Below are 16,485 nucleotides of genomic sequence, written 5' to 3' on the forward strand. Positions count from 1 at the left end.
AAAAACAATTCACATGAAATTAATGAAATGATTACCTGTTGGATAAAAAATCTTCAAACCACATTCCAAAGCAGCAAAACACAGGAGAAACAAATCAGATATTTGTTTTAATTTTTCTCTGAGGCTTCTCAGCTTCCCAGGAGAAAATCTTAGGCAAAGAGATTATTCAGAAAATATGATGGTGACAGATTGGGGTTTTTTTCCCCTTCTTTCTGAGCAGGTAAAGCCACAACCCTGTTCAGCCGTCACACCAAGGCCATTGTGTGGGGGATGCAGACCAGGGCTGTCCAAGGAATGCTGGACTTTGATTATATTTGCTCCAGGGATGAGCCCTCAGTGGCTGCCATGGTTTATCCCTTCACGTAAGTACCTGTGACTGTGTCACATTTCCATTTCCCTCCAGCTCTTCTGTGCCCTTCCTCCTCTCTGAGTCTCTGTGGTTCTTTAGTGGGGCTCTGCCCTGGTCTCCATCCCTGCTGGAACACCTTCTCCTCTGCTCCCTTCCACCCCTGGGTTGGCTTTGTAGGCTGCTTTCTTCAACCATTGATTTTGGGCTGTGCTGTTCAAACAGCTTAGTGTTCACCACAGAACTGAAGTTCCACTTTTTTAAAAGATGTCTGTAGTATTTGCAGGGGTCCCCAGGACGAGGTGAGAGATGAGTGACTCTGACTCCATGTTCTTAGAAGGCCAATTTATTATTTTATGTTATTATATTATAGAATGCTATACTAAAACTGTACTAGAGAAAGGATATAGAAAGAAGTCTTAACAAGAATGAGAATGAAAAACTTGTGACTGAATCCTCAGTCTGACACAGCTGATAGTGATTGGTCATTAAGTAAAAACAATTCACATGAAACCAATCAAACATGCACCTTTCGGTAAACAATCCCCAGCCACATTCCAAAGCAGCAAAACAGGGAGAAGCAAATGAGATTATATTGTTTTTTTCTCTGAGGCTTCTCATCTTCCCAGGAAAAAAAATCCTGGCAAAGGGATTTTTCAGAAAATATGACAGTGACAAGGTGCGGCTACCTGGGCTTTCTCTCCAGCCCCCTGGCTCAGCAAAGGCAGGCAGGCTGTGTAAGGCTTCTTCCACTCACCTGCTGTTGGCTGTGTGCTTATATCTAAGACACCTTGATTTGTGCCTGCAGCAGCAGGAATTACCCCTCCAAATATTATCCAGAATCATAGCAGCTCTGCTGACAAACCAAAACCAAACAAAATTTAAAAAAAATAAAATCTTGTTCGTATTCTTTCCAATAGCAGCAGGGATTTCTTAGCAGACAGGAAGCTTGTGGATCCCTTGGTGGGATAGAGAGTTCCCTTGTGGTGTTTACCCTCTTTTACCCATCCCTCCAGGGATGAGAAGGGCTATTGGGTGTGCATGAGTTGTTTCATTGTTCCTCCTCAGTGTGGGGGTCTCCCTGTGGGACAGGGCAAGCAGGGAGAAGGGAAACAGCAGCTGTTGCTTCCAGAACAGTGAGGTGGGAGCCCAGAGCCAGGCAGGAGCTTTGGTTCATTCCTGTGGTATTTACAGACATCCTGGAGAGCTGATGTCTAATCAGCCTCTGTCCTGCAGAGAATTTCTCCTCTTGACAATTAAGACCTTGTACTGTTATTCTGCAGCTCTGATGGTAATTGCAGCTCTGTAATAACTTCTCAGCAAGTGCAAACCTCAGGGTACTGAGTGCAGGCACAGCCATGTCCATATGTGAGTGGCAGCCTCTGGCAGTGCTGCACTTGATTAAGGAGGAAAAAGCAATAGGGATTGAAGTTAAAGGCTACCTGTAATTATCTGATTCTGCTTGACCTTTTGGAGGGAGCCAGGCTGGCAAAACCTGGAATGTTCCGTTGTGAATGTGCTGGTATGGGAGCACAGCCAGTATCCACACACTCAAATAACTGCTCAGTCAGACTTCACTGCAGTTCCAGTCAGAGCATCTTCTGTGTATGAAATACCCACAGTGAAACCTTCCCAGGTGCTGCCCCTCCAGTGCCTGTGGGATGGGCAGAATTGTTGAATTTGCAGGCAGCCCCGACAAGGGAAGAGATGAGAATCTCGACTCCATGTTTCAGAGGCTGATTTATTATTTTATGATATATATTATATTAAAAGAAAATTATATACTAAGACTATGCTAAAAGAATAGAAGAAAGGATTTCATCAGAAGGCTTGAAAGGAAAGGAATGATAATAGAATCTTGTGACTGATCAGAGAGTCCGAGACAGCTGGACTGTGATTGGCCACTAATTAAAAACAACAACATGAGACCAATCAAAGGTGCACCTGTTGCATTCCACAGCAGCAGATAATTATTGTTTACATTTCATTTCTGAGACTTCTCAGCTTCTCAGGAAAAAAGATCCTAGCAAAAGGATTTTTCATAAAATATGTCCATGACACAGAATCCCCCTGTAGCAGAACTGGGAAGCTGACCAGCCCTCCCATGGCTGTCCTGGCTGTTCACTACAAATACTGGTTTGCTGTTCCCTTAGTCCAGTGTTAGCCCCAGCCCAGTGACACAGCTTTGCATGCCTCTCATTCATTACTCTTTCTGTGCCTCATTCTGTCTTCCAGCTTGGAGTAGAGTTAAGGCTCTGGTAACTTCACTGTTTGGAGAGCTTATTCATCTTGCTGGATGCCTCTGTCCCCATTAGCCCGTCTCCTTCCATATGCTGCTCTGTCCTATTCTCTGAAGAACCTTCTGCTGTCATATGGTCCCTCCCCAGACACGCTCACGTGCTCGTGAGTGTCTCAGTCAGTCTCAGGGACTAAGAATATGGGGTTTGTAAACTCCTCTGTCTGCATGCACTGTGTCCCTTTGCCTTTCCAGCAGCCTTCAGGTCAGGGTTTTCCCATCTTCTCTCCCACAGGGGTGATCACAGGCAGAAGTTCTACTGGGGCCACAAGGAAATCCTGATCCCAGTCTACAAGAACATGTCAGATGCCATGAGGAAGCACCCAGAGGTGGATGTTCTCATCAACTTTGCATCCCTGCGCTCTGCCTATGACAGCACTGTTGAAACCATGAATTATCCTCAGGTGAGTGCAGGATCCAGAAGAAGCCCAAATGAAGAAGGATGACCCTGTCAGCAGGGTACTGGTGTTTCTTAAACCATGATGGCATTAGCAAATTGTCTTGGTTTTCTGAGTTAGCAGATAACCCCCAATTCTAACCCTTTACAGAATGTAAGGAGGATGCTGGGGGTCCCTGGCAAATCCTAATGCTGGACTTGCAATTTGTTTAAGAGGATCTTGGTGCTTCTGGGTTAGCAGTAACTCACTCCTTCAGTGGTGCTCTGATATGCAAGGGGGAGAAAATCCCCTGACCAGAGCATTGAGCCTGTTATGAAGATCATGGCAGCCTGCAGATTCATGCATTGGGTCTTCCTGGATGAGAATGCACAGAGTGACCTCCCAGGGGCCTGACAAGGGGCAGCTCTGTGGGGTACCAATGATTTTTTTTCTCTCACCATTGGTAGATCCGCACCATTGCCATTATTGCCGAGGGCATTCCAGAGGCCCTGACACGCAAACTGATCAAGACAGCTGATAAAAAGGGAGTCACCATCATTGGGCCTGCAACTGTAAGTACTGATGGCCACCTTCTCCTGTCTTTCTTAACCTTCAGATCAGCTTTCTACAATAGATGAAGTGCATCCTACAACCCACTTTGTCTCTACTCACAGGAAGTGCATGCTGATCTCTCACCTTAAAGGCTTTGCCATCCTCCATCCTCCTTTATCTATAGAAATGCTGCCTTACACAAATGTTCCTCATTTTCATGATTTTAAAGGGCTTTACACATTTCTCTTATAGGTTGGTGGGATCAAACCAGGTTGCTTTAAAATAGGCAACACAGGAGGCATGCTGGATAACATCTTGGCATCAAAGCTGTACCGCCCTGGCAGCGTGGCCTACGTGTCCCGCTCTGGAGGGATGTCCAACGAGCTCAACAACATCATCTCCCGCACCACTGACGGGGTCTATGAGGGGGTGGCCATTGGAGGAGACAGGTACGAGTTGGCACCTTCAGCAGGCACTGGTTTTCAAGTTGGTCAACAGAGGAATTGTTGGTAATTTGGAGAAGGAATAGTATTGCTGTTCATAATTCAGGCTGCAACAGAAGAGCAGGTTGGGTGTTTTTCTTTCAGAAAAATATATTAAATTCTACCATTTCTCCTGATTGCACGCAGATATCCTGGTTCGACTTTTATGGATCATGTCTTGCGTTATCAGGATACTCCAGGAGTGAAGATGATTGTAGTACTGGGTGAGGTGAGTGAGGCCACTTAACTCTCTGAGAAATACCTGTGTGTGGCTTTTGTTTTGGGAGCATCTGACCTGGTTGTAAGGATACTAAATAGCAGCTTCTACTGTTCTTGAATATTCCAAATTTTATTTCTTGTTGCTTTCGTCAGAAGAAACTGAATGCATTCCACAGGCAAGCATAGTCTTCCCTATTTAAAATAAATAAAAGAAAAACAAAAATCAGGAGGTTTTGTTCTGACACTTCAGCCATTATTCTGCGAAAAAGGAGAAAAAACTCCCAGCAATGCTGCTTTATATGTTTTGGAGCTGGTTTTATCAAAAGTGCAGCTTGGAACCATCTCTCTCTCCCTGCAGATTGGAGGCACAGAAGAGTACAAGATCTGCAGGGGTGTTAAAGAGGGCCGGATCACCAAGCCAGTGGTGTGCTGGTGCATTGGTACCTGTGCCACCATGTTCTCCTCAGAGGTATGTGTAAAAATGGGGGCAAGTGCATAAAAAAGAAATATATCCACAACAGGAAATAAAACACAACTTCACTCATTATACCTAAACCTTCCAGAACTGGCAGTAGTAACTTTCATGTGCAAAAGTACATAAATACAAATGATAAAGGTATCTTTATCTTGTGCTTCTATAGTTCTGTCACAGGAAATTTCCAGGGGATTCTGCTTACTTGTGAAGGGACCCCAAAGATGCCAGGGAAAGCAACAAATTCCAATAGCTGCCTGTTTCTGGAGTGGGGATGGCAGAGATATATGTTAAGCAGCTCTGAAGTGGGGCAGTTTAGGGTGGCAGAAATTGAATGAGCCTGGAGGGATTCCAGGTCAGAACATCCCTGTGACTGCCCTGTTGGCTCTGACTGCAGCCAGGAGTTTTGGCAGCCCAGAGGAGACAGATGTGCAGCCACTGCTGTTCCCAGTCAGGGCTCTGTTCTGTTGCACTCTCTGCAGGTAACAATCTGTTTTCCTTAGTGCTCTCTTCTCCTGTTTGTAGGTGCAGTTTGGCCATGCAGGAGCTTGTGCCAACCAGGCCTCTGAAACTGCTGTAGCAAAGAACAAAGCCTTAAAGGAAGCTGGAGTGTTTGTTCCCCGGAGTTTTGATGAGCTGGGAGAGGTCATTCAGTAAGTCACACTCACAGGGCATCTGCAGCAGTGGACAAAAGCTGTCAGGACACTGATTCTGGCCTGATAGGGAATATATTTCTGCTTAAGGAAAGCAGATTCTACTTATTGTGGGGTTTTAAGGTCTTAAGGGGTTTTAACCTCTCTTGGATCTCTTAGAAGGACCAAAGTTACTGAATGGATTCTCTCCCTAGGTCTGTGTACCAGGATCTTGTGGCCAAAAGAGTGATTGAACCAGCTGAGGAGGTGCCTCCTCCAACTGTGCCGATGGATTACTCCTGGGCAAGGGTGAGCTGTGCTGGTTTAGCTGCTTTTGGGTTTCTTGCAATCAGCCAGAGCACTGTCTGTGATTCTGGATACCATGTTGGGGTTGTACCTTGTGCTTTGTAGTGTTACTTGTGAACTGTGCTGATTTTGGGCTGTGGCAGCTGCTCTGAGGACAAGCCTGAGGTGTTGCTGTTTGCCTGCTCTGCCTTGTGCTGCCCCTGTCTGCTGGAGTGGGCTGTTTAACATGCTGTATTTACCCTGCAATTGCAGGAGCTGGGGCTGATCCGCAAACCGGCTTCCTTCATGACCAGCATCTGTGACGAGCGAGGCCAGGAGCTGATCTATGCTGGGATGCCCATCACTGAGGTCTTCAAAGAGGAGATGGGAATTGGAGGAGTTCTAGGCCTGCTCTGGTTTCAGAGGAGGTGAGGTGGTTCTTGCAAATTCTTTGGAGTTTTTCTTGTTTATTAATGGACTCTTAAGCAAAAAAAGTAATTCCAGGATTCCTTTGTGAAGGTAGATTCACTGGAATTCCGTCTCTGTATTTCCTCCATGATGCTATATCAGCATTTTGGGTTGCATACAGTGTGTTTTAATCTCAGGATGAAGTTTTCCATGAGTCTTGTGGTGCATTGAGGAAACTTCTGTATTCTAGGCCTGATTCACACTCTGTGACTGCTTGTGTCACCTCAACTCTGGAGGGGCTGGGGACTTTACAAACATTTGCATTTGTGTTGTGTCCCTGACTGATGTGGCGTCTGTGCCCAGGTTGCCCAGGTACGCCTGCCAGTTCATTGAGATGTGCCTGATGGTGACAGCAGACCACGGACCAGCTGTGTCTGGAGCCCACAACACCATTGTCTGTGCCAGGGCTGGCAAAGATCTGGTTTCAAGCCTCACTTCGGGCCTTCTTACTATTGTGAGTACCTGATATTCAGGAGGTTTAGCTTTGTTACTCATTACTCTTCTAGGTTTTATTACTATTTATTTTTGGATTGGCTGCAGAGTCACAGACTGGTGGTGTCTGTGCACTCACACTTTGAATTTCAACTCTTATAGTTTGGTTTTAGTTTCAAATCTGGTCCATTTTTCCAATAAGTCAGACTAGTTTGACTCCTTTGAGTCTAGAAATATTTTGTAGCAGCCAAATTGCTGTCATTGTTGACTCTGGTGCCTGAACTCTTGTGACAAGAGTTGCTAAAACAGACACTGGATTGCATTTTCCCCCATGTTGTCTCTAGCAGAGATGCACTGGCTCCAAATTGGCATTCATGTGAGAGATAAGCAAATGCTTTCTCTCAGGTGCCTGCCCAACTCTAATGTCATGAATGCCTGAGACCAGGAGGGTGGATGGGGGAGATAATCTTGGGTTTGTATCTTATTTGTGGAGTCCTTTGATGTAATTGCCTTTGTTCTGAACCCAGGGTGACCGGTTTGGGGGAGCACTTGATGCTGCAGCCAAGATGTTCAGCAAAGCTTTTGACAGTGGCATTATCCCCATGGAATTTGTGAATAAGATGAAGAAAGAAGGGAAGCTGATCATGGGCATTGGACACAGAGTGAAATCAGTAAGAAAATTGCATTAGGGCAAACTGGAGGGATTTTTAGGGATGGGTGGGGGAGAGCAAAAACAAAGGAAAGAAAATCAGCAATTTTCAGAGGCAGCTATTTACTAAATTCTCCCAAATCTACAAAGAGTATCAGTGAGAGGCAGCATCACTGACTGTAATGTGCTCTGAACTTGCAGATAAACAACCCTGACATGAGAGTTCAGATTCTCAAGGACTACGTGAAGCAGCACTTCCCAGCCACTCCGCTGCTGGACTACGCACTCGAAGTAGAAAAAATCACAACTTCCAAGGTGAGGGGCACCAGCTCTGACTGCTCTGGGCACTGGTTCTCATGGGAGGGAAAGTGACTGGCCCTCAGCTGTATTTTCAGCGCAGTGCTCCATAAATTGTTGCTGGGGATTGTGTCTGGGGTGGAGTTGAAGCCAAGTACAGCTGCAATTTGGGAAGGCTGAAGGCATTTGGCTACCAGGAAAGTGCTGAACAAGCCAAACCGTCATCTGTGTGGCCACAGTGGCACTGCTGGGTGTAAATCCCAGACTGTTGGCCCATGGTAGAGAACCTCTGAACCCTGACCCAAGAGGGTTTTGGGTTGATTTTCCAACATTCCCATTAAGTGTAGGTCTTGCTCAGGCTGCTGGGCTGGTGTGCCCCCAGCTACAGGCAGCCCTCAAATCACCAGTGGAAGGTGCCATGTAACACCACTTGCACTGTTGAAATCTTTATTGCATGTGTTTTATTTCCTGCAGAAACCAAACCTTATCCTGAATGTAGATGGCTTTATTGGAGTGGCCTTTGTTGACGTGCTCAGGAATTGTGGCTCTTTCACACGGTGAGTGAGGGGAAGCTGTTCTTGCATCATGGTCCTATGAAGCTGCACTGCCAGCTCCTGAGGGGCAGAATTCCATGTCATGGGAAGGAAACAGCCTGGCCTGGCTTTTGGGGGCAGAAAGCTGTCAGGGGAATTTGTGTGGCTTCTGGCACTAGAGCAGGTGGCAGCCCATCTGAGATTGAATGGTTCCTGGTAATCATCTGTTTAAGGAATCATTTTCTTTTGTTTTGCAGGGAAGAAGCAGATGAGTATATTGATATAGGAGCTCTCAATGGCATCTTTGTGCTGGGCAGGAGTATGGGATTCATTGGTGAGTTTGCCATGTCCTCCCTGCCCCTTCCCTCCTCCTGGGGCTGCTCTGCCTCAGGAACACCAGACAAACCTGAAACCCCGGGGAATTCAGAAATCCAGCTCAAGGCAAAGACTAAAGGAGGGATGGGGATTTTGTAACACAAACCACTCTCCTTTCAGGGCACTACCTGGACCAGAAGAGATTGAAGCAGGGTCTGTACCGTCACCCCTGGGATGACATATCCTACGTCCTACCGGAGCACATGACCATGTGAGAAGCTGCTGGTGCCTTGGAGTGCACCAGGACAGAAACCTGGCCAGGGGACAGCCGCAGTGGGACTGTGATGTGTAAAGATGATTATTGGGACAGAGATGTCGAGCTGCCTGGTCAAACTGTGCAAAGTGACTGTTTTATAAGGATAGAAACTTACTCTAATAAAACCAAAACTTGTGCTATTCCCTCTGTTACCTGCTGTATTTAATACCGTCTCTCACACTTTTATTTTTTTCTATTCTCATTTCATTTTGTTTCCAGAAGTGGTTTAGGGTTTGGGGGGTAGAGTTTGGCTCATAGGTATGCCTTACTGAATTCTGGTAACAAGCTGTACCTTTCCCATGAGGGGAACGTGCCTGTCATTCCCATAAGCCATCACTTTAGAATTTTTTTTTTTGTTATCTGTTGTTTTTCAATTTGTTTACCATGTTCTTATCCTTGGTCTGATTGTACCTGAATCCTGGGACCACTGCTAAAGTATAACCAATGTTACTTAAGCTGGTGTAGTAATTTAAAGTGTAAAGTTGTAACATACTGCTGTGAAAACTGTGAAATCCTTGTACTCCAGTGTCTGTATTTATGCAAACAACCTCTCCTTTCCTCTGACTGCTGCTCTGTGCACTGTCACTTATGTAATCTGCAGCTGCAAAAATATCTCAGTAATAATTTCAGTGTCCTCCTTGTCAGTGTACTGTAACCAAACGCAAATAAATACACATTACTAATTTATTCTTTTTTCCATGTGTGACTTCTGTGAGTTGTCCCTAAGCAGTGTCTAAGGGGATGTGTGACAAGTTGTCATGTAACAAAACAGCCTTCAAAGCAATTACTCCTCAGGGTCTGTTTCAGGTGGTTTAAAAGAGGAGAAATAAAAATCAAACTGCATACAGATTTCACCTTTGGTGAAAAAAAGGTCAAAAATATAAAACTTGAATTAAGTAGAGAATAAACAGAAGGCCACAAGCTAGTTATGATAGCATTATACAAGAGTTAGAGAACTGTGCTGTATGTATAGCAAACATGAAATAACCACCTATACAGCTCACTGCGTTGTAATTAAAAACCCAACGTACCATGGAGTGAGAGAATTCCTAATTGCTCAGTTGCAGGGGAGGGCACGGGGAAGAAGAAAAGGATGAGGATTGCCTGAGGCACCGAGAGGAAAGGGCCTGGCTCTGGTCCGTGGCACCCGAGGCACCAGAGCCCCGCCACGACGGGGACGCGGGGTCCCGGGGGCTCCGGGCTGGGGGGATGGGGGATACGGCAAAGTCCCGAGGGGTCCGGGGTGAGGGGACGCGGCGTCCCGGGGGCTCCGGGCTGGGGGGATGGAGATGCGGGGGGTCCTGGCCTGAGGGGATGGGAGATACGGCAAAGTCCCGAGGGGTCCGGGGTGAGGGGACGCGGCGTCCCGGCGGCTCCCGGGCTGTATGGGGGTCTCGAGTTAAGGGGAGGCGGGCTCTCGTGGGGTGCCGCGCCGAGGGGCCGGGCCCCGGGCGCTGCGCTGGCCGCCGCTCCCCTCACGGCGCCGCTGCTCCTCTCCCGGCGCCGCCGCCATTGCCCTGCAGCGCGCGCTCTCCCCGCCAGGGGGCGGCGCTGCGCCCCGCCCGCCATGTCCGACAAGATGGCGGCGGCCGCGGCCTGTCCGCAGCCGCAGCCGCAGCCCGGTCCCAGCCCCGGCCCCAGCCCCGGTCCCGGCCTCGGTCCTGGCCCGCCGGCGGCCGAGGCGGAGCGCGGGGCCCCGCGGGGCAGCGCGGCGGACGGGGAGGCTGAGGCGGAGGAGTTCGGGTGCCCGGCGCACTGCTCCGACCTGGCCTGGCGGCAGAACGAGCAGCGCCGCCACGGCCTGTACTGCGACATCACGCTGGCTTTCGGCGGCGCGGGCATGGCCCGCGAGTACCGGGCTCACCGGTCCGTCCTGGCCGCCGCCACCGAATACTTCACGCCGCTGCTCTCGGGGGGGTTCGCGGAGTCGCGCTCGGGTCGCGTGGAGCTGCAGAAGTGGAGCTCGGAGGGCGGCCCCGACCCCGACACGGTGGAGGCCGTTATCGGTTTCATGTACACCGGCACCATCCGCGTGAGCCCCGGCAACGTCCATGAGGTGCTGGAGATGGCGGACAGGTAAGTGCGGCCCCGGCGGGGGCTGGCAAGGACCGGGCCACAGCATCAGAGGATCACAGATTGGTTTGGGTTGGAAGGGACCTTAGAAGTTTATCTCGTTCCACCCCTTGTCATGGGCAGGGACACGTTCCACTATCCCAGGTTGCTCCAAGCCCCATCCAGCCTGGCCTGGAACACCTCCAGGGATGTATAACTCCCTTGTTTGTCTGTAGGTTTCTGCTGACCCGGTTGAAGGATTTCTGCGGAGAGTTTCTGAAGAAGAAGCTGAACCTTTCCAACTGTGTGGCGGTTCACAGCTTGGCCCACATGTATTCCCTGAATCAGCTGGCCCTCAAAGCGCAGGATATGATCAGGAGAAACTTCCACAAAGTCATCCAAGATGAGGAGTTCTACACTTTGCCATTTCACCTTGTCCGGGACTGGCTCTCAGACTCAGAGATCACGGTGGACTCTGAAGAAATCCTCTTTGAGACTGTTTTGAAGTGGGTTCAGAAGAGCCCTGAGGAAAGAGAGAGGTACTTCGAAGATCTCTTTAAGCTGCTAAGATTGTCTCAGATGAAACCCACATACCTGACTCGCCACGTGAAATCTGAGCGGCTGGTGTCGAGCAACGAGGCCTGTGTGAAGCTGGTGTCCGAGGCCGTGGAGAGCCATGCCCTGCGCTCTGAGAACCTGCAGTCAGGGAACCTGCAGCACTCGGCCTGCCCCGCTGCGCTGCTGCCGCGCTTCGGCCAGAACATGGATGTCATCATGGTCATTGGCGGCGTGTCCGAGGGTGGCGACTACCTGAGCGAGTGTGTGGGCTACTTCATCGACGAGGACAGGTGGGTCAACCTGCCTCACATCCACAACCACTTGGATGGGCACGCTGTGGCCGTGACAGAGTCCTACGTGTATGTGGCCGGCTCCATGGAACCGGGCTTTGCCAAGACTGTGGAAAGGTACAATCCAAACAGAAATATTTGGGAGCAGGTTTCAAACCTCATCACCAGGAAGCATTCCTTTGGCCTTACTGAAGTGAAAGGCAACTTGTACAGTATTGGTGGGCACGGCAATTTCAGTCCAGGCTTTAAAGATGTGGCCATTTATAATCCTGAACAGGACAAATGGCTGAACCTGGAGTCGGCACCAAAGATCCTGCGGGATGTCAAGGCTGTCTCCGTGGAGGACCGGTACGTGTACGTGGCCGCCCGCACCCCGGTTGACAGTGACAGCGAGGACGGGCTCAGGGCTGTTATTATCAGATATGATGCTGAAACCAGGCAGTGGCAGGACGTGGAATCCCTGCCCCTCATCGACAACTACTGCTCCTTCCAGATGTCTGTTGCCAGCACCAACTTCTACCACACAGCATCGTGCTGCCCCAAGAGTTACCCCATAGACAACGAGGAGGCCAAGGGAAAGATCTCCAGCAGGGCCTCGGATGAAATCCTGGAATCCTTGCCCCCTGAGGTGCTGAGCATTGAAGGAGCAGCTATTTGTTACTACAAAGATGACGTGTTTATCATTGGGGGGTGGAAGAACAGCGATGACATTGACAAGCAGTACAGGAAGGAGGCTTATCGCTACTGCGCCGAGCGCAAGCGCTGGATGCTCCTGCCCCCAATGCCACAGCCCCGCTGCAGAGCCACTGCCTGCCACGTGAGAATCCCCTTCAGGTGCCTGCAGGGAACACAGAGGTACCCCATGCCACAAAATCTCATGTGGCAAAAAGATAGAATCAGGCAGATGCAGGAAAGGCAGATGCAGGAGATCCACCGATACTCCCTGAGCTTACGGAGGATGCCGCGCTCCCAGATCGAGTGCTAGTGTCTGCAGTATCACTCCTGATGAGCCTAGGAAATAAACCCATTTGTTAGGCTTGATGTGTCTTTATAAGACATGAGGGTGTGGATTTGATTTGATGCATAAAACCAGCATCTGTTGTGTACTGAAAATTCAGAAGCTCAGAAGTTGAGGGTGGGTGGGAATTGAGACACTCCATGAATCCAAACAGTATTCCTTAATGATGCCCAGGGAAAAGCTGTAGCCTGTATCGGGCTGTGAAATGTCTCTGGGAGCATTAAGCCTGTTACTTCTTTCCTCAGATCTTTGGTTCCAAGGATTTCTGTAGAGTTAGTCTCTAACAGTTCTCCTTGGAAAATCAAAGATCTCTCTCTTAATAATTTAGTGGTTACATTTGTGTGTGCTTGAAAGCACCTGTTTCATTTGCACTTATCTCTTGACATTCCTTTGATTCTCTCCTCAGTGACTAAACTTCACAGGATTGGTGTTGGTGTACTTGGCTTTCCCAAGCTGGAGGCAAGTGCAATAGCTCTGTATGAAACAAAAGCACAATCTTTATGAAATTACTTCAGGATGTTTCTATGTGTATTAAATATTTTGTATTTGTGTGTTGTAGAGAGGCTGCAGAGTTTGTTTATAAATGGATGATTGGTTGGACACAAAACACTTGCTAAAAGAGAGCTTGAGGCAGTGGATTTTTTTCAGGTGTATTGCAGGTTTGAGTCTGTCTCTGACTCAAAAACTTGGGTCAACAGCCTGAGCAAAGGAGTGACACCCGGCCATGAGCCACCCACCCACACTGGTTGTTTAGTTCTGTCAGAGTGGATCAGTGAGAGTGGGATTATTTCATGGGAATATAGTGAAACCGGGGCTACTTGTAGGTCTCTTCTCAAATGTTGCACGTTTTCATTCTAGTGAAAAGTGATGAAAGAGCCCCTGCTGTTCCCAGCCTCTCTCTGACAATCAGAAGCCTTTGCCCTCCTGTGCTGTCCCAAGGGGCTCCCAGCAGCTGTGCTCCTGCAGGGTGGAGAGCTGGGCTTTCAGTCTCCAGGGATCTGAATTTCCCCACTTGCTGTGGGGTGAGATTTAAGCTCATTTAAACACCTTTTGGCATTTTGAGGTGTCTGTACATGCCAGTGCCCTGATTGGCTCTGGATTGCTTTCTGCTGCACTCCCAGGGAACAGAATGTGGGATAATCCCTTTGGGGTATCCCTGCCTCTCTGTCCCACTGAGCACTCCTCCCCAGTCCAAGAAGCTCCAGGACCCTTTCATTTACCAACAGTTTCAGTGCATACTTCCTACCTCCTTTTCTCCTCATCCTTCCCTTCTTTTGAATGTTCCAGGTTTTTCCATGCAGTCTTAACTCAGGATCTTAGGGAAGGGAATGGGAGGAGTAACCTGGGTATTACAAAATTTGTGTAGGCAAACCTTTCTGGAAAATCTGTTACTGTTCTTGGTTTGTTGATGATTTGCTGGTGGTTTTGCTGTGGGTGAGTTCTTTGCAAAGAACTTTTAACCAATTTGGGGTTTGTTTTGGTCTTGTTTTGCTTCCTGAGCTGCTCATTCTCCTTTTCTAGTTCAACAGGCAGCCCAGATCATATCTGAAACTTGGGGTAAGTCTTTCCACCACTCAGTGTGTAAAGGTTTCTCTGATGTGTACGTCTCTTAAAGCTCCACTTTGTGGTTCGTGGGCCACTTTGATATCAACAACTTGTCTGTTTGTGAGAGAGTCTCCAGCCTTAGTTAAAAAAACTACCAAACTTGAAATTCTGAGCAGTTTGTCTTGGTTTACTCCTCTGTGGTAACCATGTTTTATTTTCTTTGCCTGTTTGGTTGTTGGGCAGGTGAAGTCTGTACCACTGGCTTCATGCAAGAGGAAGTAGGTGGGTTTAAGGTGATGTTTGCAGGTGACTGTTCCCAAACAGCTGCTGCAGGCTTGTAAGCTGGGGGTTGATCCATGGAGTCTTGCAGGTCTGGCTGGAGTAGGTGCAGAATTGCTGCTCCTGCAGCAGTTTGTGATAAAGTGCAAATGCCTCTGGTGCTGAATCCATCAATGTAACAGCAATTTGTGGGAGCTGATTTTAAGATACTTTAGAGGGATTCATGTCCTCCACCCTGCTGAACCAGCTGGCAGGATTAAACAGGCAGTTGGAGAGTGGTAGGTCACCACCACAGCTCTCTCCAAGCTCTCTTGTAGTCTATCCTCAAATACAGACAATCTGTAGGCAGAAACACCAAGATGGTTCTTTCAGTTGGAATAGGAGCTGAATATTTAATGCATGGCACTGTGCAACAAAGAGGCAAGAACAAACCTTGCGGTCTTGCTTTTTCTAAGCAAAATTGATATTGCACTTCCCAGGAGGACTTTGGGCTGATGGACAAGCTGTGGCATTTACTCAAAGCACTCCCCTGAGAGCCAGTGTGAGCCCAGCCCCATCCCTGGACAGGTAACCCATGTGTGCCAGCTGCATGCTGTGTGTGCTTTGCTGTCCCTCCATGTGCTTGGGGTGGGGGCTGGCAGCAGCACAGGCTGCTCTCAATGTTTGCTTTGCCAGTTCTGGGATAGTGTTAAGCAGTTGGGGTTTTTTAGCCTTGAATCCCAGGGGACCAGTGGCACTGCTGTGGTTTGTGACTAATATATCAAATAATCCATTGCAGCACATGAGGTGGTGGGAGAATTGCATTCATGGCTCTGGCTGCAGTTTAGCCCACAAGCCTGTGAATCCATAACAGTTTCCTTGTGCCCTTGACCACCATATCTTGCTGGGTGTTTATCAAATGATCCCATAAACAAAAGCCTGGGAATTCCTCATGTGTTTCTGGAGGCTGCTCAGCTGTCAGCAGGATCCCAGTGTGTGTTCAGTAAGGGTGAGAAGGCTGACTGCTGCCTCACTGAGGGAAAAGGACATTGGTGGGAGTTTTCCTCTCCTTAGGACAATCACATCTCTACACCTGTCCTGATACCTGCCACCAAACACACATGTCGTGTCCTGGCTTTCTGCTTTTCTTTACCACCTGCCAGGTGGTTGGTAACTTTAGTAACTCCCAGGGGCCATATGTGTACATAATATTTTATAACTACCTGGATACTCCATTAGTAGCCAGGGGTTGTGTTTTTAATGACTCCCTTGCACACAGTGGGAGTCCATTCCAGAGATGAAGCAAACATGTTACATGTGCTGTGAACAACTGTACCCAGCATTCTGCTTGACTATTGCAATGACATTTTTCTCCATTACAGTAAATATTAAAATCCAAACTCTTGGCTCATCTTTTGTGTTGTGAAATACCCTAGTGGCTGTAAACAAACCCAGTCCCAAGGAATTAGAACTTTTTATGTTACTCATATTACAGCCTTGTAACAGGATGTTGTAACATCCAATGGGCTTTGAAAAGCAAGTGTAAAGAAAGTGGTCTGTGGCTTGGATTTATTTTCAACTCTGTCTACCTTAGGTTGGGTTACAAGCCATCTCCCATTTGACAGTCCTGCGTGGAATCTGATAAAACGGGTGCTCTTGAGGATCTAACCCTGTTACTAATATGAATGTAGAGTGTGGAACTAACAAGCTGTTTGATGACCATTAATAGTCAGATTCTCCTCATGGGTCCATGTCACTGTGGGTTGCAGCAGCTCTGCTCTCCTGGCATATTAACAGAGGGACAGCAGTTTCCTGGGGAGCAGCCCTCCTGTCCTTACCTGTGAGGTAAAGTTGTGTGTGTCATAGGCCCTTTGAAACAGCTCCTGCTGTCCTGTTCTTGACCTTAAATACACTGTACTAAAGTTTATTGTAAGAGGTGAATTAATGAAAATAAACCTTTTATTTCTCTAGCATTCTGTTGTGGTTTTGGTTTTTTTAAGTTAATGTATAGGGTGTGGCTGATACACTGGGTAGTGCTGTTGAGTGAAAATTTGAACTCCTAATGATCCTTTTGGCCTGTTACAGTTGTTTCT

At 48.1% G+C, this 16,485-nt stretch overlaps 2 protein-coding genes across 2 annotated transcripts in view; both read left to right on the forward strand.

Annotated features, from left to right (window-relative positions):
* Window positions 1-9,365, forward strand: part of ACLY (ATP citrate lyase) — a 28,701-nt gene extending 19,336 nt beyond the window's left edge. Inside the window, exons 14-28 of the mRNA XM_030966096.1 lie at window positions 221-362; window positions 2,878-3,046; window positions 3,487-3,591; window positions 3,824-4,020; window positions 4,201-4,282; window positions 4,631-4,741; window positions 5,270-5,397; window positions 5,592-5,685; window positions 5,935-6,089; window positions 6,433-6,583; window positions 7,089-7,232; window positions 7,412-7,525; window positions 7,982-8,064; window positions 8,298-8,374; window positions 8,536-9,365. Coding sequence (XP_030821956.1) covers window positions 221-362; window positions 2,878-3,046; window positions 3,487-3,591; window positions 3,824-4,020; window positions 4,201-4,282; window positions 4,631-4,741; window positions 5,270-5,397; window positions 5,592-5,685; window positions 5,935-6,089; window positions 6,433-6,583; window positions 7,089-7,232; window positions 7,412-7,525; window positions 7,982-8,064; window positions 8,298-8,374; window positions 8,536-8,630 — 1,847 coding nt within the window. The 3' untranslated portion in view covers window positions 8,631-9,365. The remainder of the gene's footprint in view (window positions 1-220; window positions 363-2,877; window positions 3,047-3,486; window positions 3,592-3,823; window positions 4,021-4,200; window positions 4,283-4,630; window positions 4,742-5,269; window positions 5,398-5,591; window positions 5,686-5,934; window positions 6,090-6,432; window positions 6,584-7,088; window positions 7,233-7,411; window positions 7,526-7,981; window positions 8,065-8,297; window positions 8,375-8,535) is intronic.
* An 873-nt stretch (window positions 9,366-10,238) lies between these two features.
* On the forward strand, window positions 10,239-16,347 carry KLHL11 (kelch like family member 11). Its single transcript, XM_030966145.1, has 2 exons — window positions 10,239-10,747; window positions 10,960-16,347. The coding sequence occupies exons 1-2, from the start codon at window positions 10,239-10,241 to the stop codon at window positions 12,554-12,556; spliced, it is 2,106 nt and encodes a 701-aa protein (XP_030822005.1). The 3' UTR covers window positions 12,557-16,347.
* The last annotated feature ends 138 nt before the right edge of the window (window positions 16,348-16,485 follow it).

This window comes from Camarhynchus parvulus, chromosome 27 (genome assembly GCF_901933205.1).
Source record: "Camarhynchus parvulus chromosome 27, STF_HiC, whole genome shotgun sequence".
NCBI lineage: Eukaryota > Metazoa > Chordata > Aves > Passeriformes > Thraupidae > Camarhynchus > Camarhynchus parvulus.